General features: G+C 54.5%; 2 protein-coding genes across 4 annotated transcripts in view; one reads left to right on the top strand and one right to left on the bottom strand.

Annotated features, from left to right (window-relative positions):
• NRDE2 (NRDE-2, necessary for RNA interference, domain containing) overlaps positions 1 to 2433 on the top strand; it is an 83826-nt gene extending 81393 nt beyond the window's left edge. The window contains exon 21 of the mRNA XM_070065525.1: positions 2373 to 2433. The gene's annotated coding sequence lies outside the window, so the exon portion shown is untranslated. The remainder of the gene's footprint in view (positions 1 to 2372) is intronic.
• Positions 342 to 16298, bottom strand: PSMC1 (proteasome 26S subunit, ATPase 1). 3 transcript variants are annotated; one of them, XM_008271926.4, is made up of 11 exons: positions 15689 to 16298; positions 12732 to 12785; positions 8845 to 8941; positions 7063 to 7187; positions 6728 to 6913; positions 6481 to 6609; positions 5319 to 5415; positions 3388 to 3577; positions 2564 to 2715; positions 1986 to 2140; positions 342 to 668 (listed from the first exon to the last, which is right to left on the bottom strand). In XM_008271926.4, exons 1-11 carry the CDS (start codon positions 15689 to 15691, stop codon positions 534 to 536), a joined length of 1323 nt encoding a protein of 440 aa, XP_008270148.1. In that variant the 5' UTR covers positions 15692 to 16298; the 3' UTR covers positions 342 to 533. The 3 variants fall into 3 exon arrangements, with proteins under 3 accessions (XP_008270148.1, XP_069921631.1, XP_069921632.1); XM_070065530.1 differs by lacking the exon at positions 15689 to 16298 and adding an exon at positions 15404 to 15686; XM_070065531.1 differs by lacking the exon at positions 8845 to 8941 and having other exon boundaries at positions 15689 to 15741.
• Between the last annotated feature and the right edge of the window lie 11598 nt (positions 16299 to 27896).

The following is a 27896-nucleotide window of genomic DNA, read 5'->3' as shown; positions in this document are numbered from 1 at the left end:
GCCTTATTGCTGACATGGAAAAAGTTTCAGTGATCTGGATAGATCAAACCAGCCCCAGCATTCCCTAAGTCAGAGCCCAATCCAGACCAAGGTCCTCACTCCTCTGCAGTCTGGGTGGCAGCACTGTTGTCTTCATTGCCATGTCCACGGCAAGGCCGGGCCCTCTGCTTGCTGAAGGCCCAGATGGTAGTTGGCACTTTTTTTTTTGCAATACTGTCTACACACCCACCAGTGTGGGAGCTGGGAAATAACTTCAAGGCTCCCCCAGGCTGACCCTCCCCAGCTCTGCCCACCCCTTGCTGCTGGTCAGTGTGGATATGGAGACGCCATGGAGGCAGGACTGTGTGGGAAGAGCACACTTTATTGGGAGGCAGAGTGAGCAGAGACCAACGGCCCCCTCACACACAGATACAAAGGCTGTTTGCTAGTAAAAATCAGCTGGACCGCGGGCTCCTCTGGGCAGCTCCCCCTCCGTACCTCCCTGGAGGGTAGGGAAACGCCAGCCAGAACGTTCTCCAGGCAGCTGTGGTCCACTAGAGGTAGAGCCCCTCGGGGGTGCCTTCTTGTTTTTTATAAAGGACATTCTCTTTCGATTTTTTGAAGTCTTCATTTGTTACTTTCATTCTGCGTTCTCTCAAGGCCATGAGACCAGCTTCTGTGCAGATTGCCTGCAGGGTTCAGAAAGTGAAGCAACTCAGAATGGTTCAAACTTGCACGTTAAAAAGGTGTTTCTAAACTAGGAAAATGGACTGCTCAGGAATCCCAGCTCTGGGTTCTCATTTTGGCTTAAGCTGCAGTGACCTCGCTGGTTGGTAGATTCTTACAGCTCCACCTTTTTAACAGAAGTGATATCCTTAGGAAACAGAAAATGACAGCCTGAAATTTAAGGCAACTGATGGTAGCTGATGGGAAATTGTTTGAAGTGAAGGGTCTTCAAAAAGTTCATGAAAATGCATATTATGTAAAAACTGCATTTGGGCCGGTGCCGCGGCTCACTAGGCTAATCCTCCGGTTGGGGCGCCGGATTCTGTCCCGGTTGCCCCTCTTCCAGGCCAGCTCTCTGCTGTGGCCAGGGAGTGCAGTGGAGGATGGCCCAAGTGCTTGGGCCCTGCACCCCATGGGAGACCAGGATAAGTACCTGGCTCCTGCCATCGGATCAGCGCGGTACGCCAGCCGTGGCGGCCATTGGAGGGCGAACCAATGGCAAAAGGAAGACCTTTCTGTCTGTCTCTCACTGTCTACTCTGCCTGTCAAAAAACAAAAAACAACAAAAAAAAACTGCATTTGAAAATTTTTGTGCACAGAATAAACAGTTCCATTTTCTACCAACTTTTGGAACTTCCTTGCATGTCCATTTCATTTAACTCTAAGAACCTACATACTGGAAAGTGGTATGTTTCTCAATTACCTGTAAAAGTAAAACAAGAAGCACTGCAATGCAGATAACAGAGTGCAGCGCTGGCACTGAAGTGTGTCTGATCCTGGAATCCGGTTTTGTACTTCAAATGGTTCAGGAAAGAGAGAGCAAGCAAATGGGGGGAGATGGGCGTGGCTTGTGAGTGTTCACTGCACTACTGTTGGAACTTGGGAAGATTTTGAGATTTTACTCACCAACTAAGACACGGATTCAGCTTTCTAGGACCCAGGCCAGCACACTGTGGGCGCAGTGCAGGTGACAGCCTGGAAATGCACTGCGTGTGCCATCCTGAAGGCCTGACAAACCCACGGCAGCTACATGGTGTGCTCTCCGAGCAGACCCTCTTTCTCTGACATGGGACTGGGCAGCTGGACCCCAGAGTCCCTCAGGCCGAGTGGAGGAGGCCGCAAGCTCAGTGCCAGTGACTCCTCTTGTGGCCATAGAGGGTTGAGAGCCACTCACTTGCATTAAATGGCCTCCCACAGAAAGCCATCTACTGTCCAGATGTAACGGCAAACCTGTGTGACTCCTCCCCCGCCCTGAATACCTACAGTCTCTGGGCCCTCACCTTGATGTCAGCACCCGAGAGGTCGTCCTTAGCCATGATCAAGTCATCCAGAGTTACGTCGTCGGCCAGCGTCATCCTGCTTGTGTGAATCTGGAAGATGCGCTTCTTGGTCTTTTCATCAGGCAGTGGGAACTCGATCTTCCTGTCAATGCGGCCTGCAGGAACAAAAATGCGGTCACACTTGGGCCAGGCCCCGCCCACCACGTGCAGTGGCCACACCTTGGAAAGTGAACACTGATTGTGTAGTTACACTGGAGAAGTTATTAGCACTTCCTGAATGACACATTTCAGGAAAAAGGAGTTTTGTTAAAAACGTTACAAAAAGATAGCAAACCAACTTTTTCTAGTGCCACTGGAGTGTAAAGCTATCATAACTTATTTTTTCAGGGAAAAGCAGCAATTCCTGAACCTGAATGAGGGAGTATTATGGGAAAGAAAAGATGAAAATGTAAGGCTGGAATTCAAAGGCCCACATCGCACAGACCTCAGGTGGACCTGTTTTTGGTAAATCACAGTATTGGCTCAATGCTCATTTTACAGAGCACACTTAGCACACATGAGACAAAACCAAATTTCACCTGGTCTGATAAGTGCTGGATCCAAAGTTTCTATTCGGTTTGTGGCCATAATAACTTTGACGTCTCCTCTGGAATCAAATCCATCCAGCTGGTTCAACAGTTCCAGCATCGTTCTCTGAATTTCTCGCTCACCGCCAGAATTTGAGTCATATCTTTGGAAAATAAGAGGAAGAATGAAGACCCAGTTGACCTGCTAGAGGGTAAGTACAGCAAAGACCTCGCCGTGACAATACCTCAGCACTCTGTTCTCAGCCCAAGTATTACTCAGCCGTCCTCCCTCCAGGGGACGTCTATGGCCTTGACCTCGCTGTGGGGCTCTCACTGTGGGGAAAGGGCTTGCACCTTACGAGAAGTGTGCTGGGGACTGCCTGCTCCTTTACTCCGCTGCTGTGAGAGGACACGGGGCCTGTTCCCTCTCCTGCAGCCCCTGAAGCCAGTGCCTGACCTGGGACTTCCTTCCCCCAGAATCGTGAGAAGTTTCTGTTCTTGAAGAAATTACCCAGTCTGTGGTATTTTCTTCAAGTGGCGCAGATGGCCCAGGGCTGCAAGGAACCAAGTTAGAACCACACCTCTTCCCAGCAGTTTCTGCACTGAAATTGTGTCATTTATTCTGTCTCCATGTTTGCTGTCTGACCCCCCAACCTGACTGCATGTGGGCCAGTCTCCAGCCAGCCACAGCTCCTGCATAGTTGTTATCCGGCCCCTTGGAGAGTGGCGCCTAGAGCATCCAAGGAGGCTGGCTCAGCCTGTGGCCACACAGGCAAGCCCAGTGACTGCGCTATGATTTTTGCCTCTAAACACAAAGTCGGTACAAGAAAGTCTACCTTTTTGTCCCAATAGCATCAATTTCATCAATAAACACAATGGATGGTGCGTGTTCTTCAGCAACGCGGAACAATTCCCGGACGAGCTTGGGCCCATCTCCTAGGTACTTCTGAATAAGCTCAGAGCCAACCACTCTCAGGAAAGTGGCTGAGGTTTGGTTTGCCACTGCTTTTGCCAATAAGGTTTTACCTGTTTTAGATACAAAGTAAAAGACCAATGAAACAAAACAATCTCAAGTGACCTGTTACCTGGGAAACTGTCCTCACCACCTCCAGTGAACACCACACATGGCTCTTCTCTAACCCAAGTTAGAGAACCAACCTCACTCTTACTAAACTATCAATGATGGAGAAAAAAGGTGTGGGGTCACTGTAACCGAGTGCCAGGCTGCAGGGCTTCAGTGCCAGCACAAAGTTAACTTCCAGGTGAGCTGTTGCCAGCCTAGCTCCTGATGAAGTGCACAGTGAGCACTGTAGAAATTTGGGAAACTCCTCTCATGCCTGAGGAGGCGGCAGTTCCTCACATCAGTCTCCTGGAAGACCTCCCCTATTTCCAGTACTGGTGTATCTCTGTTTCCCAGGTCCAGCAAGAGCAGACAGCACCCACTTCGAGAACAGTAGTCTGGCCTCTGATGGTGAGAGCGTAGGCAATGGCTGGGCAGTTGCCTCAGACAGAGGCAGTGAGGGAAGAACTGCCCACCACAGATCCATAGGAGGAGGAGGAGGAGGAGCTGGTGGTTGGCTAGGGAGTGGCGTGGAGGGATTCACAGAACGGCAAGAACAGGAGCTAAGCTTGTCAACAAGTGGCAGGGATGTTCCCTTGGTGGGCTAGGCAGAGTGGCAGGTGCAAAGACTGATGTTCTCAGGTGCAGGCCAGTCTTCTATTAAGGATGGTGGCAGACTACAAGGGTGGGATCTTACGGCCTAGAAGCAGGCAGCTCTAACTGCTGCTACAGCCAGAAGGCCAGGGCACGAAGGTGCTGCTCCGACAGTGGCCTGCAGAAGCCACATGACCTTGTGTCAGGAGCCTGCGTTCCAGTTTCAGCCCTGTCGTCAGCTCACTTCTCGGAGCTCCTGGGCCTTGCGTTAGTCACTGCCTCCACATGTCATTTCCTGAGCTGGAAGATGAGGGCCCACCAGAGAGCTCTTCCAGCTCCAGCCCTCTGGGGCCAACTGTCTCCCAGTCCCTCCTGCGTGGGCAATCCTCAGCACAGATCCATCTGAGCAAGCAGCGCTCTTCCTTTAGAGTTTGCGTAGCGATGAACTGCTAACTCCTGGACTCCACAAATCATTCAGGACGACTTACTGCATAGTGAATGCAACGAGAAAGGGCTCCAAAAAGTACATAGAAAAAAACAGAATTAAAAGATAATGCTGGGGCCAGCACTGTGGTGTGGCAGGAGAGGTTGCTGCCTGTGGTACCTTCATCCCACGTGGGTGCCTGTTCGAGTCGTGGTTGCTCCACTTCCGATCTGGCTTTCTGCTATGCCCTGGGAAAGCAGTGGAAGATGGCCCAAGTGCTTAGGCCCCTGCACCTGTGTGGGAGACTGGGGGGAGGCTCCTGGCTTCAGATTGGTGCAGCTGTGGCCATCTGGGGAGTGAACCAGCAGATGGAAGACCTCTCTCTCTCTTTGTAACTGCCTTTCACCTAAATCAATCTTTAAAAAAGATGCAAAATTTCCAGGCACTTTTTGAAGTACCCCATATGTATTCATATATTAATTCACCCAACATATTTATTCAGTACCACTGGGCCAGGAGAATGAACACCATGGGACAGTTTCTCAGTAGTAGCTGGCGGCCAGGCTTGGCCACACTCCACATGTTTAAAATGGGTGTTCAGGAGCGTTCAGAAATGCTGCAGTGTCATTACTTGCCAGGTCAGCAGTTACAACTCCACACAGGGTACCTGTAAAGGTCAAACAGCATACCTGTGCCAGGGGGACCATAGAGAATGACCCCCTTGGGGGGCTTTATTCCCATTTCTTCATAATACTCTGGGTGGGTTAGAGGAAGCTCCACAGATTCCTATAGAAAACACACACTCAGGTAAAAATGCCTTGCTGAAATTAGCATTAATTAGCATCATCAGTGTCTTGATTTCAATAAAATAAGTCAAAAAGTCATTGGCTCTTACAGATGCTACACTTGATGGCCATCAGCAGGAAGGGCGTGCTGACACTGGTCCTCCTTGAGCTCCCAGCCCCATCCCCTCTTCCTGAGCTCACTCAGTTTCCCTTCAGACTGAAAGCTAAAATTCACCCTCTTCAGGTAAAACCATACACAGGACTGCTGTTCTCACCTAGAGACAACATGGCTATTTCCCGGCTGCACGAGAGGTCCCCAGGGGAGCTCGGTGACTTCCCCACAGCCATCCTGACTGCCCACTGGCCCCCGGGATCTGCAGGGGCATTCCAGACCGGGCCTCCAGGTGAGGGTGTGCAGCCACTGCCACCAGACACTACGGTTCCACCAAACCCGAAGTCACCACCACTGCAAACTCCTCACAGAGACAGTTCCTGCATCGGCTGCAGCTTAATGCTTGGTATGTGAGATATTATAGGAACTATCAATTTATTGTTACTCCATTTCCTAATTCAAAATGAATATAAAATAGCCACAGCTGCCAAGCTCTGAGTCTGTTATTAGTCAGATCAATAAAGAAGCATGCAGCTGGCGCCGCAGCTCAATAGGCTAATCCTCCGCCTAGCGGCACCGGCACACCAGGTTCTAGTCCCAGTCAGGGCACTAGATTCTGTCCCGGTTGCCCCTCTTCCAGGCCAGCTCTCTGCTGTGGCCCGGGAGTGCAGTGGAAGATGGCCCAAGTGCTTGGGCCCTGCACCCCATGGGAGACCAGGAGAAGACCTGGCTCCTGGCTTCAGATCAGCGCGGTGCACCGGCCGCAGCAGCCATTGAAGGGTGAACCAACGGTAAAGGAAGACCTTTATCTCTCTTTGTCTCTCTCTCTCACTGTCCACTCTGCCTGTCAAAAATAAATAGTTAAAAAAAAAAAAAGAAAGAAGCATGCAACACAACTCCCAAGCACCCAGAGGAGGACAGCACTCGGAGAACGAGGCTGAACCCCAGGCCTACCTTAATCTCCTGGATCTGGTTGTCCAACCCCCCAATATCAGCATAGGTCTCCTGAGGGGCCTTTTCCACCTTCATCACTGTGACCAGTGGATCCGTGTCATCCATCAGCACCCCTATCACAGCATGCACCTAGCAGGGAGCACCACGTGTTAACCACAGCAACACAGGGCTCAGGGTGGAGAGCGCCTGTGTGGGACAGGCGGCCGCGCTGAGTGGAGGAGAGAGCTCTGCGAGACCATCTGCGCACCTTGTGGTTGAGCAGGACGGAGCAGCCAGGTTCCAGCAGATCTTTGTCCACGAAGGAAAGGATGCTGACGTAGTGTTCCGACCCCACAGATGTCGACACGATGGCGTGGTTGTCATCGATGATCTCTTCCAGGGTTCCCACCGACATCGGGGTCCCTCTCAGGTCATCCACCTTTGATCTTTCCTCCTATGGAGAAAAGACCCAGGAGAAAAAGTAGATCATAGCCAAAATGTACAAGGTCCTGACAGCTGACGAAAACCCGCAGTGCAGGTGGTGGTGTGTCACAGGCCCACAGCTGCATCTGTAAGACAGACCCGTGTCACTTTTCAGCTTACCTCCTGCTTTTCTTCCAGTGGTTTCATCTGTTCCTGATTCCTAATGAATTCTTCTTCCATGAGAAGATAGTCTTTAATCCTCTCTAACTTCAGTAGTTTTAGCCGGCACTGAGTGTGAGGTGTCACTGTAATTACAAAGTTTGATTATACTTGGAGCCAGAAGTTTGTAATTAAGGAGGAAAATATTACGATTTTTGAAATAAGCTAATTTTACTTAAAAACGGGGCGAGACGTGCAGTGCTTTAGGATCACTGGACGGCTGATGCAGGAACCTCTGAGCCCACAGGCCAGCCGGGTACATCACCTCCATTTGTAGTCTCGAAGTAGCGGGGCATTAACCCTCCCTGTCCCACAGATGGCAGGCAGATAGTTCCCATATTTCCCTTCTTTCAAACTTCACGCCACAGGGATTTTTACATTTACAACCACTCTTTGTTTTTTTTAATGGTTTCTGAGTTTCCTGACTTGACTTCAATAGCCTCTTCTGCTGTAAGGTTAAATATAGTTCTGAATTTTCATTTATTATTTTCATATATACATGTATATACATATTTCACATATATGCGTGTGTGTGTATATATATATAGAGAGAGAGACAGCGAGCGAGAGAGAGAGAGAGAGAGAGAGAAAGAGAGGAGTTAAGAGGAGTTGGCTATTTAGAAAATTAATGGGATTTCTTAAAGTGAAACACTCTGAGATTTACTGAAAGGCAGAGTGAGGGAGAGGCAGAGGCCTGGCCACTTGGGGAATGAACCAGTGGATGGAGGATTGATCTCACTCCCCGCTCCTACTCTGTAATTCTGCCTTTCAAATAAAATAAATCATAAAAGCAAAAAGTAACTCATGCCAACCTAGAAGAATGTCAAACCCGAGTCAGGCAGACCGCGTCGACCACCTGGCAAGAGATGGGGTCTGATTTCATTTTCCCTGGACAGAAAATAAGCATTTGTATGAATCTTAATCTGCACAAACTGAAATGGCACCATCACCATCTGACTCCATGTTTTCAAATATTTTTTAGTTTACTGTCTGCAACAACCATGTCTGGGCAAGGCCGCCACAGACCCCATCCAGGTCTTCCTCGTGCGTGCCAGGGCCCCCAGCACTTGAGCACTGCTGCCTCCCAGGGTTCCCAACGGGCACACTAGCAGGAAGCTGGCATTGGACTCACCCCGGGCACTCCAGGCTGGGATGCGTGCGTCCCAAGCAGCACGTGAACCGGGGCCACAGCGCCCAGCCCTGACCCCTCCATTCTCGACTGAGCAAGTTAGTTTCTCCTTCGGGGTGGGGGGGCCTTCATGCTGAAGCCTGAAGGAATGCGAAGGTGGCCCGCAGAGGGAAGAGTAAGGGCAAGGCCCCTCAAGGCGTGGGGCCAATGGGCGGGCGGTGCGGCAGGGCTAGGTCAGGTCCCCTGGGCGGAGACTTGGTCTGTGTTCACAGGAAGGCAGGCACCACGTGATCTGAACCCAATACGGAGGCAACTTCATTTCATGCAATAATGCGTGTTTCTGAGTTGCTTCTGTTTTATCTGGGTTTTGTAATTTAAAGCTCCACTGTTAATACACTAGGCGAGCTGGCTATTTAAGACACATGATACTGTATTTTAAAATAAAGCAATTTTCATGTCATAGCCAGAGGAATGCCACATACAGCAGTTAGGCAGAATGGAATCCCCGCAGGGCCTCCGCCCCTCCCCCTCATTCCCTGTCTCTCTGTTCACACTGGATGCTACAGGTAGAGATGGCTGCCCAAGGAATTGGAAAGACGGCGTCAATCTGTTACCCAGTGGCAGTTTGCTGGCAGCATCTGGTCCCTTTGTTTTCTTCTTCTTTTTCCCCACTCTGGTTGGTACAGGAGGTTCATATTTCTTCTTCTTGTCCTTGAGTTTTCAGGCATCAGGAAAAACATCACACAGAAATCATATTAACGATACAGTGTTCTGACCACCACCATCTATTTCCAGGTGTATGGTTTTCCTTATCTTTTAGGATGATATTTAAAAACTGTCTTCAAAACAAACAATCTGACTTGAAAATGAACAAATGACCTGAACAGACATTTCTCAAAGGCAATACACAAATGGCCAGCAGGTTAGGGAAACACGTTCACCATCACTAGTCCTCACGGAGTGCAAATCAGAACCACCATGAGCTATCATCTCTTCCTAGCTACGATGGATATTATCAAAAAAGACACAAAACAGTGATGGCAAAGATGTGGAGAGAGGGGAAAGAACATACACTAGTGCAACCTCAGTGGAAAACAGTACGGAGGTTGCTCAAAAAAATCTAACCAAAGAAACGAAATCATCTGTCACAGAAACATCTACACCCAGCATGTTCCTGTGGAATTATTCACGATAGCAAAGGCATGGCATCACTCTAGGTGTCTGCTGATGGACGGCTAAAGAAAATGTGGTATATATACACACTGGAGTAATAGCAGGCATCCCATATGGCCGCCGGTTCAAGTCCCGGCTGCTGCACTTCCGATCCAGCTCTCTGCTATGGCCTGCAAAAGCAGCAGCAGATGGCCCAAGTCCTTGGGCCCCTGCACCCGCATGGAAGACCTGGATGAGGTTCCTGGCTCCTGGCTTTGGAGTGGCACAGCTTTAGCTGTTGCAGCCAATTGGGGAGTGAACCAGCAGATGGAAGACCTCTCTCTCTCTCTCTCTCTCTGCTTCTCCTTCTCTATCTGCGTAACTCTGACTTTCAAATAAATAAAATATATCTTTAAAAAAGAAATCAGCCAGGCAAAAAAGACAAATATTTATATGGGGAAGCTGAAACAGGTGATCTCAGAGTATAGAGCATGGCTACCAGAACCTGGGACGGGTGGGAGGAGAGGAAGTTAACTGGTACAGGGGTGCAGGCGGACAGGAGTACCTCTAAAAAAATTCTTTGTTGTTGTTTACATGAAAGGTAGATTCCATTAGCTGGTTCGCTCCCCAGAGGCCCACCACAGCCAGGGACAGGCCCAGAAGTCAGGGGTCTAGCGCTCAATCTGAGCTTCCACGGGGTGGCAGCCCCCTGGCGCTGGAGCTTTCCCCGCTGCCTCACAGGGTGCGCATGAGCACTGGACTTAGAAACGGAGCAGGACTAACACTGGCGCCAAGTGCGTGCCCCAGAGTAAGCCTCGTGTCTGTAGTACTGCTGGCAACTATTAACAGTGTACTTCCTAATTTCCAGGAAGGACTGTGAATGTTTCCTAAACAAAAAGTCTCAGGTGATACATCAGTTATCCTGCTGTGACTGTTACACACTGTATTGAAATGCCACACTATATCCCGTAAATATCTACAAGTACTATGTGTCAATTTTTAAAAACTGCCCTTGCAATTTTATTTGCAAATTTCAAAAAGAAAAAAAATTTTTTAACAGGCAGAGTTAGACAGTGAGAGAGAAAGAGAGACAGAGAGAAAGGTCTTCCTTCCGTTGGTTCACCCCCCAAAATGGCCACTACGGCTGGCGCTGCGCCGATCCGAAGCCAGGAGCCAGGTGCTTCCTCCTGGTCTCCCATGCGGGTGCAGGGCCCAAGCACCTGGGCCATCCTCCACTGCACTCCCGGGCCACAGCAGAGAGCTGGAATGGAAGAGGAGCAATCGGGACAGAATCTGGCGCCCCAGCCGGGACTAGAACCGGGGTGCCGGCGCCACAAGCAGAGGATTAGCCAAGTGAGCCGCGGCGCCAGCCATGAAAAAAATTTTAAACCCATTGGCTTATTTGAAAGGCAGAATGGGAGAGACAGATTTCCCATCTGCTGGACTGCTGCTGGGCCAGGTCTAAACCAAGAGCTTGGACTTGTATCTGGATCCCACGGGGGTGGCAGGGTTACAAGAACCTGGGCCGCCTTCCTCTGCCTTCCCAGGAGCTGGATCAGAAGCTGAGCAGCCGGGACTTGACCTGGTGCTCCAACACGGGACGCTGGCGCTGCAAGCAGATATCCCACTGGACTACAACGCCGGCTGCTGCTTGTTAATTTTTATTTGAAAGCAGATATACGCACACAGAGAAGAGACAGAAAGAAAGAGATCTTCCATCTATCCTCTGGTTTACTTTTTTTTTTTTGGCCAGGCAGAGTTAGAGAGTTAGACAGTGAGAGACAGAGAGAAAGGTCTTCCTTCTGTTGGTTCACTCCCCTGGTGGCCGCTATGGCCGGCACTGTGCTGATCCGAAGTAGGAGCCAGGTGCTTCCTCCTGGTCTCCCATGGGGTGCAGGGCCCAAGTACTTGGGCCATCCTCCACTGCACTCCCGGGCCACAGCAGAGAGCTGGACTGGAAGAGGGGCAGCCGGGACTAGTACCTGGCATCCCGACAGGGACTAGAGCCCGGGGTGCCAGCGCTGCAGGTGGAGGATTAGCCAAGTGAGCCACGGCGCCGGCCTGGTTTACTTCTAAAATGCCTGCAACAGCTGGAGCTGCTCCAGGCCAAAGCCAATAGTCTGAAACTCAATCCAGGTTTCCAGTGAGGGTGGCAGGGACCCAAGTACTTGAGCCATCACCTGTTAGCTCCCAGGTATGCCACTGGCAGAAAGCTGGAATCAGAAGTGGAGCCAAGGGGCCGATGCAGTGGCGTAGCAGGTAACACTGCTGCCATCCCATATGGGCATAGGTTCGAGTCCCAGTTGTTCCACTTCTCACCGAGCTCCCTGCTAATGTGCCTGGGAAAGCAGCAGAAAATGGCCCAAGTGCTTGGGCCCTCATACCTATGCAGGTGACCCGGAAGAAGCTCCTGGCTCTGGTCTGGCCCAGCTCTGGCTGTCGAGGCCATTTTTGGGGGAGCAACAGTTAACGAGATGGAAGATCTCTTGTCTCTCCAACTCTGCCTTTCAAAAAAAAAAGTGGAGCCAGGTTTCTAACCCAGGTGCTTCAGTATGGGATCTGGGCATCCCAAGTGGCCTCCTGACCACCACTCTGAACACCCGCCCTGTCACTGCAGTTTTCAGACTGAAGCTGCTGTAGTAGGTAACTGAAATCTTTTTACAATCTACATGAATGACAGAGTACTCCAGGGGGGCGTGGTGAAGTCAGAGGTCTGAGTAATCTGAAGAATTCTTCACCTCAGGATATTAAGCCCTGAACTCACTCGCAGGGCACTGAACATTCCATGAGGTTACTTTTACCCATCTAAAAACCATCACTGCTTGACAGATGAGAACTTTTCCAAAATCATGGCGGTATTGCACCCACAGGCCAGGCCAGTTCGAGAACTGCTGGATCATCCTGCTTTTCAAATCCACGAGCCCCGGCGGCGCTGTGGCTCACTTGGCTAACCCTCCGCCTGCGGTGCCAGCACCCCAGGTTCTAGTCCCAGTTGGGGTGCTGGATTCTGTCCCGGTTGCTCCTCTTCCAGTCCAGCTCTCTGCTGTGGCCCAGGAAGGCAGTGGAGGATGGCCCAAGTGCTTGGGTCCTGCACCCGCATGGGAGACCAGGAGGAAGCATCTGGCTCCTGCCTTCGGATCAGCGCAGCGCTGGCTGTAGCGGCCCCTTGGGGGGTGAACCAATGGAAGGAAGACCTTTTTCTCTCTCTCACTGTCTAATTCTGCCTGTCCAAAAACAAAACAAAACAAACAAAAAACCCAAATCCCGAGCCCCACAGAAGCTCAGCTGGGCCTCGCGTCGTGCCCCACAGGCTGCCCACACCACAGCGCGCGTCCGGCTGCTCGCTTACCTTGTCATCCTTCTTGCCACCTCCAGGCCCGTGACCGCCACTCTGACTCTGACCCTGGCAGGAAAAGGGATAAACCACAGATGTAACTCAAAATACGGTTACCTCAAAACCTGTGATCCAACGCATGGACACGCCCCTCTTAGTACTGCTGAACCCAGGCTGTAACCGGCAGGCAGCGTGTGAAGTGACAGGCTGTGTAGACCGCGGGTGTAGACCGTGGGCACACCTGCAGCTCCCTGCATCTTGCACTCAAGAACAACTGCTAAAAGCAGACACAAGTCACGAGGCCACACTCCGAGGTCACCCCTCTTCGAGGGAAGCTTAGAGCTTAACATTCTTTAAAGAATGAGACTGAGCCCACAAGTGTTTCCGGAAATCAAGCTATGAAAGCTAAATCATCCTACACACTCAACAGTCCTTTAGTCTTACTGAGATCAACCAAGATCCAGCAACTTATCTACCCCACAGCCCTAGAGCCTGAGGCTCTTGGGCAGGTCAGGCTTCCCAATCTAGTTTTCTGTTGAATCACTTTAACTGTTAAGAATTTAAGCTTGGGGTTGGCACTGTGGCGTAGCAGGTAAAGCTGCCGTCTGCAATGCCAGCATCCCAAATGGACACTGGTTCGAGTCCCAGCTGCTCCACTTCCCATCCAGCTCTCTGCTATGGCCTGGGAAAGCAGTAGAAGATGGCCCAGGTCCTTGGTCCCCTGCACCCACGTGGGAGACCCAGAAGAAGCTCCTGGCTCCTGGCTTTGGATCGGCTCCGCTCCAGCCGTTGTGGCCACCTGGAGAGTGAACCAGTGGACGGAAGACCTCTCTCTCTCTCTTTCTCCCTCCCTCTCCCTCTCCCCCCCCCCCCGCCTCTGCCTCTCTGTAACTCTGTCTTTCAAATAAATAAATAAACAAATCTTTAAATAACTTAAGCTCATTTAAACCGAGAGATTTCTAGTTTAAAACAGACTCTTCAATTACAGGTCAGTGCGGAACACAGAGTATCTGAGGTGTGGTGGCACTGTAAGCCTGAGTTAATAACACACTTAACACACTAAGGGGCCCACTCGGCCCCGTAAATCAGTTCCACACGGCCACCTCTCAACACATACACTGGCAGTTTCCTTACTAAGATGAAACAAGTCTGTAGCCTGGTTCCCTGCCACAGCTGACCACCGAATACATCTCCTGATACGTGAGACGTGTAAAACTGTGCTTTACTCTGAAGAGGGTGATGAAGGGCTCAGATCCTGGGCAGAATTCGTTACGCTCAGTTAGGCCTTTTACACCTGCTCACCCAGGGAAACGTGCTCGTGGCCGGCAGCCCCTAATGGTGGGGTGCCCACTGCCCGACTCTCCCATTTTCCCTTCGCTGGCTCGCTAATCCCATACACTGCTCCCAGGGGGGGTTCCTGACCCCCACTTCAGAGATGAGTCATTGCAACAAGCTGGAGAGCCGGGCTGCGAATTCTAGGAACCGGGTTTGACTTCAGCTTGATCAGCGTCAGGCTGCACGGCCTCAGGCAGCCAGGGCAGGTCCCCTCTGGGGCGCTGGTGTCTAACTGCAAAGTGGGTGTGCCACCAGCACCTGCGTGCCCGTACACCAGCTGGCGGTACAGGACTGCCATGAGGCAGGCAGAGCCAGGACCTCAGTGGTCGGTGTGGGGAGAGGCGCCCTGCCCGCCCTCACGGCCTCCCTGCGCCACCTCTACCCAGCACCTCCACCTGTTTGTCTGCGCCCTCATCTCTTAACTGGGTGGCAGCCGCCTCGCGGAGATCCTGGTTTGGTTTCTCCCATCAGCAGCTGGCACTTCTACAACAAACAGCTGCCCCTTTGATCCTCCAGGACTCTCCCTTGCCCCCTAGCACGTGCGGGCCCAGGCCTCCCACGGTCGCCTCCTTTCTCAAGCTCCTGCAAGGCCGTCCCGGGCGAGGAGGTTTCCCTGAGGGGCCGACGGGCCCACGGTCCCGCATTTCTGGGCCACTGTGGGGATCCCTGCGTACAAGCAGCGGACCGATTACGATTACGGAGGCCTAAATACACGCCCAGCAGGGGGCCGACCGCAGCTATCCGTGCATCCGAGACCGGCTGGCAGGACCCCTCATTTACAGACAAGGAACCCGGCCCCGGGGGTCTCTCCAGGGCCGCGGAACAGCCTGACGGCCACTTCCTGTCCGTTTCCTGCTCAGCAAACCACCAGGTGCAGGCACTGCCGTGAGGAACAGATGGCGAAGCCCTCAGGAAGGCCTCTTCGCGTCCGGCCCGCTGCCAGGCATGTTCCCACGTCGAGTGCGGCTCTGGCAGCAGTGGCCCAGGGTTTCCACGGGTGCCTGCCTGGGCAATGGGACCTTCGCGGAGGCCCTGCCCCGCTCGCCGGTGTAACCCATCCCTTTGTTTACTGTCTGCCCTCTCCCTAGGACGTGAGCTCCTCGAGGGCAGAGCCTCGGCCGGCCTGCTCAGCCCCTGGATAGTCAGCGCCCGGAACAGGGGCCGGCTGCGGGCGGGGAGGGTGGGCAGTGGGCCGGCGCTCGGTGAGTGCTCCGCGAATTAAGGCGGCCGTGCTGGCTGTTTTATGGCTACGCATGCACCACGGCCCTTGCTCTCGGAGCTCCGCCTGCCACAAAAGCGCGGCCCCAGCGCCCAGCTTCCTTCCTCGACGCACGGCCCCTCACTCCGTGCACCTGTCCCGGTGGCCCGCGCGGCAGAGCCCGCTCCCGCCCCACAGGCGCCGGGGCACCCTCCGCGCAGAGCTCCGGCTCCAGGGCCTCGAGCCAGACTCCCTGGTCGGCCCCAGCCCGCGGGGGACCTGGCGCCGTTCTCGGAGGCCTCCGCTCGCCGAGCTGCCCGGACGGCAGGAGCGGGGAGCAGACGGCGCGAGCGCCTCGGGCGGACGTCTCAGTCGCGCCCGTCGGGCCGCTCCGACCCCAACGCACCACGACCACCAACCGAAACCCTTAGTCACTCACCATCTTGACTCGGCCGCTCCAGCCACCGCTGCCGGAAGTGCATCCACCCCCAGGGCCGCCGGAAGCGGAAGTTGTGAGGAGCGCTACGGAAGCCGGGAGGAATCAAATACCGCACGGACGAAATTGCGCTCGGCGGGCTTGGGCGAGCGGTTTGGGGCGGCGGAGTAATTTTTAATCCTGATGTGAACCTTATAAATATTTTACTTGAAAAAAAATTTACAATGGGGTAAACATAAAGCATTTAAATTAGACAAAAATGGTAACCGGGAAGAGCTCTGTAGCGTTTGGCGTCGCGAGGCTGACACAGACGTGTAGCTTCGCCGCGTAGGCTCCGAATTAACGCGCGCGTCTGCGACGATTTGTCAGCCTGTTTCTTCCTGATGGCTCCCGATGGTCGTAGTAAGATTCTGAGTCTTGAGCCCTCGTGGTTAAAGTCTGTCGTCTTACATCCCCCGGGACAGCAGCAGGGTGGGAGAACTTCCGAGCGCGGGCCCCGAACGCCCCGCCCCGCCGACCGGGAGACGGGGATGAACCGGGCATCCGCTCCGAAGCGCTAGAGCGTTTCACTCGCTCACGCGTCGCAGGCACACCCCTCCTGCTGTCGTCCCGCAGCGGCGTGGGGGGAGGTCTGCGCTCTGGCGAGCTCCGCCCGGGGGACCGGGCCAGGACGGCGGCCCCTTCACGACACCCAGGACTCCGGCTCTGACCCGGGGCGGGCCTCGGGGGGCAAGCCCGCGCAGCACCCTGCAGCCCCCAGCCCCTGCCTGCGCCCCCTGTCCGGTTTACCACGCAGATAAACTTCACGCTCGCTTGCCTCAGTTCTATCCACGGGTTCCCCTGAGAGAGGGGCCTCAGGGACTGATGGTCAGGAAGCCTTCCGCCTTGGGGAGGGGACAGAAATGATCAATAGTCACATCAGTTATTCTTGCGTATTTATTCTGGCGATTTGCCTAGGCTTCCTTTATGCAGGGAAGGAATACAGCATCGGATGCAAATACCCGAGTGTGCATAGTTGCATGTAGATTTTACATCTGCCTGTGTCTGCTACCGGTGTGTGCAGACATACACCTGTATGTATAAACAGGCTGTGGTCAACAGTGGACTGTACATGTGGCAGTGCTCCCAGAGTGTTCTATGGTCCAACGAGGCGGCCATCTTCGTTGGGTAGGCGCACTCTGTGGTGTGTGCCACCCATAGAAAGGTGTGCTTACTCACACCTCTCCTAGGTCAGACCGCTTTACCTAGCAAACAACTGCTCCAGGCAGGCTCTCCCCAGGGCAGTGAACAAGCAGACAGAAGTCCTTTTCCTAATGGATTTTCTAATAAACAAGTAAAATATGTAGCGTGCCACATGGTGAGAAACGAGATAGGGTAAGGCGCAGGCGTGGTAGGGGAGACCACCACGAAGAGGATGACACCTGGGTAAAAGCTGAAGGAAGGTGGGCTGAGTGATTTCCATACCTAGCGGAAGAACTTTCTAGGCAGGTGGGCTAGCAGTGCAGATGAGGTAGGAGCTGCGGGGGACGGAGACACCACGCCCGAAACAGACACAGCGCTGTGACTGGAACTCAGAGCCGTGGGACGGGCACAGCCACGCGGGTGCAGTTCTCTGGGCCACGCGCTTTCTCGGTTCCCAGGAAGGGCAGCCCCCAGCGTAGCTCGAGTGCCACGGATTACCTGCTGCGCTCTCACGCCTTTCTCTGCTCGCGGGGTAAACTGACGGCCTCAGAAATGTCTGCGACTATTTTAAAATCATAACTTCACCATGCCTTCAGAGAGAACAAGGTTTTTCAAAAGATGTGTTTATCACAGCCGGCGCTGTAGCATAGTAGGTAAAACTGCCACCTGCAGTGCCAGCATCCCTTGAGCGCTGGTTCAAGTCCCAGCTGCTCCAGTTCTGATCTAGCACCCTGCTAATGCACCTGGGAAAGTTGCAAAGGATGGCCCAAGTGCTTGGGACCCTGCACCCACTTGGGAGACCTGGAGGAAGCTCCAGGCTCCTGGCTTCAGCCTGGCCCAGCTCTGGCCATCTGGAGAATGAACCAGCAGGTGGAAGATCTCTCTCTACCCGTAACTCTGACTTTCAAATAAAGAAATAAATCTTAAATAAGATGTGTTTACCATATAACCTCCTTTAAATACATTTTTGTCAAAAGCATGGCCCTGCAGAGTTCTAGCACATTCTATCTTGGGAGAATGTCCAAGTGGCTGAAGTACTCAGCTTCATCTCATTGAACCAAATCAGATTTATTTCATGTCAGGAAAAAAAAGCCCCTGTGACTTCATTATTCAATTACATAAACCTCCTAGTTGGTAATTAAAGGCACATTATCTTTTAAATGAGCAACACACTATGGAAAGCATCTTGTAAGACGAATGATCAAATACAGTTCAGATAAAATTACGGTAAACCATGTGTCCACTTACAAATTGTAAAGCAAGCTGAATTAATACTTGTTTTTCTTAATTTGATTGCAATTGTGTGATATAACCAGGTAAAATATGAGTTATCTATGAAGCAAGGATTATAATAAAAATGTACCACAATCTTTGGCAAATGCATATTGGTGTGAAGTTTTGAATTTTGATGTTTGAATTTGAGAACACTTACGTGGTCATCAAGTGCAAGAAATCAAAACAATGGCATTGATTTTGTAAGATGATCATCAGGACTAAGCATTGTATATATACATATTCCATGAATGAAGAAAAACACACAGGATGGTTTAGTTTTTCTGACGCATAAATTTCAAAAATGGGGAACAGAAAGCAAAACATATGAGAAAGATAAAATGGGGGCTGGCGCCCCGGCTCACTAGGCTAATCCTCCGCCTTGTGGCGCCGGCACACCGGGTTCTAGTCCCGGTCGGGGCGCCGGATTCTGTCCCAGTTGTCCCTCTTCCAGGCCAGCCCGGGAGTGCAGTGGAGGATGGCCCAGGTCCTTGGGCCCTGCACCCACATGGGAGACCAGGAGAAGCACCTGGCTCCTGCCATCGGATCAGCGCGGTGCGCCAGCCTTGGCGGCCATTGGAGGGTGAACCAACGGCAAAGGAAGACCTTTCTCTCTGTCTCTCTCTCTCACTGTCCACTCTGCCTGTCAAAAAAAAAAAAAAAAAAAAGATAAAATGAGGGGGCAGCGCTGCAGCTGTGGCTTAACCTGCCAGTGCCCCAGTTGGGGACTTCCTGTGGGGTGATGGATGCGCCCTACAACTGTGTTGAGAGCTGCATCATCTGCGGATATCTAGAACCCCTGGAATTGCACACCGTGAACAGGAAAACCGCCTGACCCGTGACTCACACATCAATAAAGTTGCTCTAGTGGCCAGTGCTGTGGCCTAGCGGGTAAAGCCGCTGCCTGCAGTGCCGGAATCCCATATGGGCACCGGTTCAAGTCTCTACTTCGGATCCAGCTCTCTGCTATGGCCTGGGAAAGCAGTGGAAGATGGCGCAGTCCTTGGGTCCCTGCACCTACATGGGAGACCCGGAAGAAGCACCTGGCTCTTGGCTTCGGATCGGCTCAGCTCTGGCTGTTGTGGCCATTTGGGGGAGTGAACCAGCAGATGGAAGATCTCTCTCTCTCTCTCTCTCTGCCTCTCCTCTATGTAACTCTGACTTTCAAATAAATTAATTAATTTAAAAAAAATAAAACTGCTCTACTAAAATGCTGTGGCCCCGGGTTAGGAGCACACAAACCCCGAAGCCAGGCTGCCGCTCGGGGCGGGTCAGCGGTGAGCCCAGGCATCAGTTTCTTCATCTGGAAAACTGAATAACACGTCGGGTGGCATTTGTGAAGTGCTGAAAACCGCCTAGCAGGTAGTAAGTGCTACCTGTTTGTTCCATGATTCTTTCAAATGCAGCGCTTGTGTAAAATGACCCGAGGTGTGATCATCCGGCACCAAAACTAACCCCGGCTTTAGCGCCCAGGCTGCTGCCCGCGTCTGTCTGTCCTGCACTTGGCGAAGGAGCGAAGCGTGGGCGGGCGGGCCCATATCGCGGCATGCAACAGGTGCGTGCAGTTCGAGATCTCACCATCAGAGGGCGCCGCGCAACCATGTACCGCGCGGCGACCCGCGCCTCCTTCCCTAAGCGGCTAATTTTGGCGGGGAGTCCTCCGGCCCAGGGGCTTCCAAAGGGCCCGGGCGCTCTCACTGCTCCCCGGAAGGGGCCACCCTCTTCTCCCCGGGGCCCTTGTGTGCTGTGGCCGAGAAGCCTGGTCTGGGGCCTCCTGGCATCTCCTGGCTGCCTGCTGCTTCCTCCCTCTGTTCGTCTCTTCATCACTGCCATAAGCCAGGAGCAGGAACTCCATCCTGGCCTCCATGGGGGTGGGGGTGGGGGCCGGGGCCATCCTCTGCCGTCTCCCTGAGGTCTAAGCAGCACTGTTGGTCCATTCAGCCCTCACCGAGCACCTGCTGTGGGCCAGGCAGCGGCGCAGGGGTGAGGAGCGGGAGCCCTGAGCCCAAGGAACCACCTTGGATCCGTGTGCATCTCGCGCCTCTGTGCCGTGGCACAGCTGTCCTGCGTACCTGGCTGCCTTCCACTTCCTGCACACAGAGACTCCTGCAGAATCAGGACACGCACCCCTCCTCCGGGAAGCCTCCCCTGCTTTCTGCTGCTGGGACGGCGCTGGTCTGCTGAGCTCAGTGGCGCATGCGCCAGTCCCGCTCCAGCCTCAGTGATAAGGCACGCTGAGCTGGTGTGAGTGCACGGGCAACGCCTCCCCCGTGGGCTGGCTGCTTTCCGGGCCTGCGCACGCTGAGACTGTGCCCAAGTCGCTGCCCAGCTCAAAGCCTTGGGCCTCCCTTCCCCCCTCTGCGAAGTGGGCTCGCACTCCCTCCCTCCTAAGGTGCTGTGAGGACGGGTAGTGCAGCGTTTGGAGGGGAGTCCCCAGGGCCCACGGTCTTGGTGACAGTCTGCTGGCCCCTCCCCAGGGGCTGGTGGATCGCCCATCTAATTCGCAGCTTGGGGCTCCGGCGAGCTTGCGATCATTTTCTCTGTGCATTCCTGGATTTGGTCGTCAGAGAGGATGCTGGTCAGTATTACCTGTGTAGCCAAATTGGCAACAGTGCTGCTTCTTGTACATGCCCTGGGAGCCCCGCCTCCCTGCCTTAATTACACTTCTCATTCTGCTGCTGGCTGCTGAACTCCTACGCAACCATTAAGACCCACTCAGACACTACCCATCGCCAAAGGCTTTCCCAAGGCTGTGCTGCCGCCCTCCTCTCTGAACCATCTTCGCCCGCTGAGTTGACCAGGGAGGCTGTGTGTCCCTCATGCCCTCTCTGTGCCCAGATCGCCAGGGCCATGTCAGTTTTGTGCCTGTGTCCCGGGACCCATGTCTGGCCCAGAGCCTTACACATGGGGCAATTGCCAGGGACGCCCCTGAGACTGGAGCTGAGTGGGCCAATGTCTGAGCTGCCTTCTGCGCGCGGTACAACCTGCCCGGGGCCTGGCTCTGCCTGGACTCGGCCGCATCACAGCCGCAACTCCCCCAACTCCCAGGAGCCTTCCGCTGCACCGTAGGGAGGCCCGCTCAGAGGTGAGGCTGGGTGCGATTTGTTAACAAGAGTGTTCACCAAATGTCCAAACGTGGCCTCCCTGTCTTGGCAAAGGCTCTGGATGGAGCAGGTTCCCTGGGGAAGGCAGGCAGCAGGTCCCCCGGGCCCTGGGACAGCTGAAAGCCAGCTGCGGAGGAGCCCAGCCAGGTAGCCGCCGGCAGCCGACTCAGCGATGGCATTCGATTTGCTCTATTAACGGTCCGCACCATGACCGGGTGTGACAGCCCTGGCCCAGGCGGGGAGCTGCGCCGAGTGGGTTCAAAGCCAGTGGAGACCCCGGGAGCCAGGGCGCATGGCGGAGGAAGCTCGGGCTCCAGGCCTCTGGCGTCCCACCCTGGCTGGTCCTGCGGGCTCCACAGCTTGGTAGATGCCTGCTGGGTTTCAGATGGTTGGCAAGGAGCATTTATTGAGCATTTGCTGTATGCATGGCACACTGACTCAGGAACCAGAAAAGTGGGCTCTGTCGGCTCTGTCATTTAGGAGGTGACAACCAATGCTGCCTCTGGGCTGTGTTTCCTGCATTGAAAAGTGGGGACCTCAGTGGTGATGGGGTGGGGGGAGGGTTGGGGATTGGGGGCTGGCAGCTCCTGATTGATGAGCACTCCCCACGTGCCAGGTTCTGTCTCCAGAGCGCTCTTGCCACCTCTTGGCCAATTCTTTTTTAAAAATATTTTATATATTTGAAAGACAGAGTTACGGAGAGAGAGGGAGGGAGAGACAGCGAGATCTTCCAGCCCCTGGTTCACTTCCTCACTGGCCGCAATGGCTGGGGCTGGGCCAGGCTGAAGCCAGGAGCCAGGGGTTTCTTCCCGGTCTCCCACAGTGGGTGCAGGGGCCCAAGGACTTGAGCCATTCTCTGCTGCTTTCCCAGGCCATCAGCAGGGAGCTGGATTGGAAATGGAGCAGAACTGACGCCCATGTGGGATGCCGGCATTGTAGGTAGCGGCTTAACCTACCACGCCTCAGCGCCAGCCCCAAATCCCCGCCCGCACGCTCTGCAGGGCTCTGAACTGTGCTTGCTGTCGTGAGTTTCCACCTGCCCATCCTGCCTGTGCCACCCCCAGGAGAAGGTGGCTCTGGGCGGTTGGTGGTTCCAGGAGGAGGGTGAGAGGCCCCTGCTGCAGAGCCACCACAGCTGAGCCCAGTGTGGCTGTGCCACGCCCAGCTGCAGACACGTGACCAAGTCCATGCTCACTGCTCTGTGCCCTTGAGGTTCTGAGAAGGTTGATTATGCGGAAGTGCTGTAGCAAAAGCAAGCGGACTTCCTCCTCCGTGCGTCCAGGTCTGCAAATGCTGTGATGTCACCTAGAGCTGGGACACACCGCGGGGAGGGGACAGCAGCGAGGGGTGGTCACAGGGATGGCACCAAGCGACCATGTGACCCCAACCAGCACCGTCCCAGGTGTCCATCTGTAAGTGGGAATGAAAACACGCTCTCCTTAAGACGGCTTTGCAGTCAGCATCGAGGGCTTCTCGTGTGGTCCCTGCCTTGTACATGGTCTCAGTAAACTTAGCAAGTGCACTGATCCGAGTCTCAGCTGAGGGGCCTCAAGTGGCCAGCGGGGCCTGGTCTCGAGTCCCTGCCATCCTCCAGGGACGGGCATGACCTTCGGCAAGTTACTTAAACTCCCTGGGCCTCGGTTTCCCCAGCTGTAAAATGCAGATGAGCACGCCTTGCCTCGGCATGCTGGGCCGGCCACAGTTAGGACAGCGCCGCCTAGCCTTGACCTCTGCGGGACAGCCCCAACCATGGCCTCTTTCCTGCTGGGGTCTCACCCGACCTCAGGCACCTGCGCGGCCCGTCTGGAGAAGCATGACTCTCTGTCTGGAGGAAGAGGGCATGCAAACCGTGTCCTGTCTTCTACAGCCCCTCCTCAGTGGGTGGTCCCTGCAACGTCCAGCTCGCCCCCCATCCTGGGGACTCCCCCGCTCCCCTGCTCTCCTCCAGACCAGTGTCTGTTTCCTGCGGCTGGAGCAGACGCCGCAGCCTGGGTGATTTATAAGGCACAGGGGTTGATGCGTCACCTTCCTGGAGGCCGGATGTCTACACTCGGGACTGCTGGCATCCCTGCAGTGGCGCTGGACCTGTTTTTACAGATGGGGAGACCTGTGCAAGGTTCCCCAAAAGACTGGGAAGGGGAGGGAGGGGCGGGGGAGGGGGAAAGCAGAACCACACAGGGGTCATCTCAGGGACCATGCTCCCCAGGGGACTTGCAGCTCAGACAGAAAAAGCTGCCAAAGAGAAAGTTCTTTGGGCTGCAGTGGGCATTCTAACAACTTACGACGTGCCATTTTATTAGTAATGGTAACTATGATAGTGATTATAATGTCAGCTACTGGTGTCAAGTGTCTCCTCTCCACTGGGTGCTGTGGCGTGCTCTGCCTAGCTGGATCTAATCTTCACTATAGCTGGGAAGAGAGGTCTTGCCGTGCCCACTCTACAGATGTGCAAATCGAGGCACCGTAGCTGGCCCATGAGACGCAGCAGTGAGTGGCAGAACCAGGGCTTGACCTCAGGCCTCCTGACACTCAGAAAAGGGAGTTAAAGGATGACCAGAGCCTGAGCAGGCAGTGAGGCCACACCACTACTTCTGGATGCCCCGTCCGGGCCCCCGTCTGCCGTGTCTGTGTGGGGGTCCAAGCCCCCCAGCGCTGGGGGCTGGGGCTGGGGCTGGCAAGGAGCTCCTTGCAGGCCCAGCTGGTCCTGCCCTCAGGGCCGGCGCTCAGGAGCTGGGTGCACTGCGCCTGCCACCTCTCCCGTCCACCTGCAGCTCCCACCTGCTGCGTTCCTGCTGCTCTCTGCCAGGGCCACTGCTGGAAACCTTTCTGGAGCTTCAGCAGCTGCACTTGGGCTGTGGCCACATCCCTGCCGGGGTGCTCCCTGCAATGCGCGTGGTGTATGCTTTTCCCCAACCAAGCGACCAAGCATGTATCCATCCATCATCCATCCACTCTTCCACTCATCCTTCCAAACATATATCCCAGAACCCACCCACCCAACCATTCATCAATACATCCATCCATCCCTCCCTCCCTCCTTCCAAGCATATACTCATCTCTCTATCCAACCACCCATCCATTCATTTACCCCTCGATCCATCTGTCCATCCATCTGCCCAAGCAGCCACCCACCCTACATGTGTGTCTGTGAAGCCCACACCGTGTGTCAGATAGTCTGCTGGATACTGCGCTTGTAGCAGGAACTAGACAGGGAGCTCACTCTCACTGGAGCTCGTATGCTAGTGTGGAGAGGCAACGCACAGATAAAGCCATCGACACACAGCATCAAGGTAGGACAAGGCCAGACATGAGCTGTTGTTCTCAGCCTCGCTCCCTCCAGTCCTCTTCCCAATGAGGACAATGACAGTAGTGCCCACAGCTGTCAATTACCGATGGCTCATTCTGTGGGGACATTCGAGTGCGTTTGCATCATCACAAAACCCTAAAGGGCTGTGCTCTCACTGCTCCTATTTGACAGTTTCAGGGGCGCTAAAGAAGCAGCCCAGGGTCCCGCAGTTGCTAAGTCGAGGACTGGATGAAACCCAGACAGGTTCTCCGCACTTCAGCCCTCTCCTAGTGCAGCCTTAGTCTTAGTACAAACTCTCAGCCGCAAGTGCGCTTCTCCTCGTGGGGTTATGATTCCGAGAGGCCCATCAGGGGCCAGGAAGTGCACATCACTGTTTTTAGTCCTCCCGAGAGCTCCTCCGGGCAAACCGAGTCTCACAGAGTGCACCGTGCATCCCTGGCACACGATTGATCGTACAGAATCAGAACCTTGGTCTCTTGCACCCCCAAGCCCGTGTCTTTCACCCTCTTCCCTAGCTCCTCCGTCCGTGGACCCCTGCACATCCTCAGACCTCTCTTCAGATCCACATGCAAACTCCTCGTGAAGTCCCCCCACCCTCTGAGGAGTAGCTTCCTCCTGTGGGTGACGTTGGCCCGGGGTCACTTGTTTGCTGCTGTCTCTGCAGGAGGCGGGGCCTGCCCGCTGTGCTCTGTCTGCAGAAATCTCGCTCTTCCTCCAGCGACGAGGCGCTTCATTCCACTTCTGATTTTAAGCTAATCTAACCAGTTAGGCTGGCTGTCCATTTACGGCTGCCATTTTCTGCTAATCCAATTAGCATGGACCGAGGAGTCAGTCCCTGTGGAGCCAGCAGAACAAGGGTTCTCAAGGTCAAGGGTTCTCAAGGTCAAGCCTTGACCACTCCTTGGCCCTTTGACAGCGCCCCCTCCCTGCGGGCACCTGGGGCTCTCTGGCTCTGTCTGTCCTCTCGTTAGGAGGAACACTGGCTGGTGAGCGTCACCCCAGAGGACGCGGGACCCCCAGGTCCTCCGGGACTTGCATGACCTCTTTCTCCATAAAACTTTTTTCTTTTTTAATCTGAGAAGCAGAGAGTAGCAAGAGTGCCGTTAGGCTGGTTCATTCCGCAGATGTCCACGACGTCCGGGGCTCTTTCCTAAGCTGGGAGCAGGGAGTCCACCCAGGGGGCAGGAACCCAACTACTTGAGCTGTCACTGTTGCCTGCCGGCGTGAGCATTAGTAGCGAGCTGGAGTCAGAGGTCAGAGCCCGGAAATGAACCCAGGTGAGACGCAGGTGCCAAGCTGGATGGCTGCTCCTGGGCTGCTTTTAGGAGTGGCTTCTATAATGAGGAGCAAATAACCTGCCTCCCGTGAGGGCCACTCCCACCCCCAGCACTCCCGCAGCCCAAGCCTGTCTCCACCCCTGCTGGTTCCCACGTCCCTTCGCCCCTCCCATCCCGTCCCCTCCGGAGGAGGAGCTCGCTGGGCCCTGAGGCCAAGCGCCTGGGAAGCTCCAGGAGGGCCCCAGGAGTCCGGGCGCCCTGTTAACTCGGAGCTGCCGGGCTGGACAGTTCCCTTAGGGAGGGCCAGCTCTACGCTGGCCGCTGGGTCAGGCTTTCGGATTTGTGACCTCGGCGAGACTGCCAATAACCAGCAAGGGTGGATGTCGTTTCCCTGGGGGATCTGAAAGGGGGAAATGTCAAGTAACTTGCAGGTGCTGCCCCGGCTGGGACATGAGTGGACACACCAGGGCAGGTCCCCCTAGCGGCAGGGCACGCCCAGTAACCCAGGTGGCCAACGATGTCCCGCCTACTGTGGCCCCTAGGGGCAGTCCCCCCCACCCCGGACTCTGCTCAGCCCCTCGCCCACCATCCAGAAGCCTTGACTGCCACCAGCCCTGGCCCCATCCGCCCCCACTCCCTCCTCGTTCTGCTCTTTAGCTGTGCCCTCCGCTGCCACTCTCTCTCAGCCCCACCCATCCACACGCTGCCGGCCCCACCCAGCCCTGGGGACCTCCTGCTTTCTCGCAACCTGGTGAAAATGGATGGCACAGGGGCCCACAGGGGAGGGGATGGCATTTGAGGATGGGGTGCTGGGGGCCGGGGTCTGAGGTGGATCACCCCACCAGCAGCCTGGGGCAAGGAAGTGAGGCCCCGGCTTCCCCACGGGGGAGCCCGGCGCCGTGGGAAGCAGGACCAGCATCCAGACCGAGGACAGAGGGAGGCAGGCCAGCAGGGACAGAGGGAGGCAGGCCAGCAAGGACAGAGGGAGGCAGGCCAGCAGCCCCTCCCGCAGCACGAGCAGCGCTCTGGAAATGCCCTTTCTGGAATGTTTGCGACTCCCCTGCCCGTGCTGGGCGTTTCATGGAAGTTGCAGATGGTTAGGGTCTGCCCTGGCTTCAAGGAGCCCAGAATTTAGTGGAGGCGACAGACAAGTGAGTCTTACCTGGAACATCAGGTGGGGTGTGGGAAATGCTACCACCGGGATGGTGTGAGGGGCTGGCTGGTGGCCCCCTCAAAAAAGATATGCTGAAGGGACTGGTGCTGTGGTGAAGTGGGTAAAGCCGCCGCCCGCATTGCTGGCATCCCATAGGGACGCCGGTTCGAGTCCCGGCTGCTCCACTTCCTATTCTGCTCTCTGCTGTGGCCTGGGAAAGCAGCAGCAGATGATCCAAGTCCTTGGGCCCCTGCACGCGTGAAGGAGAACTGGAAGAAGCTCCAGGCTCCTGGGTTTGGATCAGCCCAGTTCTGGCTGTTGCAGCCGTTTGGGGAATGAATGGAAGACCTCTCTTTCTCTCTTTCTCTTTCTTCCTCTGCCTCTCTGTAAGTCTGCCTTTCAAATAAATCTTAAAAAAAATATATTGAAGTCCTAGCCTCCAGAATCTCAGATTGTGACTTTATTTGGAAATAGCCCTGTTAAATATGTAAAACATTAAGAAGAGGTGGGGCCAGTGCTGTGGTGTAGCAGGTAAACCTGCCGCCTGCAACGCCAGCATCCCATATGGGCGCTGGTTCGAGTCCTGGCCACTCCATTTCCGATCCAGCTCCTTGCTAATGCACCTGGGAAAGCAGCAGAGGATGGCCCAAGTGCTTAGGTCCCTACACCCATGTGGGAGACTGTAAGAAGCTCCTGGCTCCTGGCTTTGGTCTTGCCCAGCTCTGGTTCTTGTGGCCATTTGGGGGAGTGAACCAGCAGATGGAAGATCTCTCTCTCTCTCTCTCTGGCTCTCTCTTTTTCTCTCTGTCTCTCCCTTTCTGTAGCTCTGCCTTTCAAATAAAATAAACAAATCTTTTTTTAAAAAAAGATAAGGTCATCCTGGAGGGATGGAGGGTGCCTAATCCAATATAACTGG

Source organism: Oryctolagus cuniculus, chromosome 20 (genome assembly GCF_964237555.1).
Source record: "Oryctolagus cuniculus chromosome 20, mOryCun1.1, whole genome shotgun sequence".
Taxonomy (NCBI): Eukaryota; Metazoa; Chordata; class Mammalia; order Lagomorpha; family Leporidae; genus Oryctolagus; species Oryctolagus cuniculus.
The sequence above is the reverse complement of the archived record's forward strand: the minus strand, read 5'-3'. Positions and strand labels throughout refer to the sequence as shown.

Coding starts and splice junctions, on each gene's coding strand:
- PSMC1 (XM_008271926.4), bottom strand. Junction 6,610..6,727: donor CCGTCCTGCTCAACCACAAG/GTGCGCAGATGG, acceptor GCTCCCTGCTAG/GTGCATGCTGTGATAGGGGT. Junction 3,578..5,318: donor CTATGGTCCCCCTGGCACAG/GTATGCTGTTTG, acceptor TATCTAAAACAG/GTAAAACCTTATTGGCAAAA.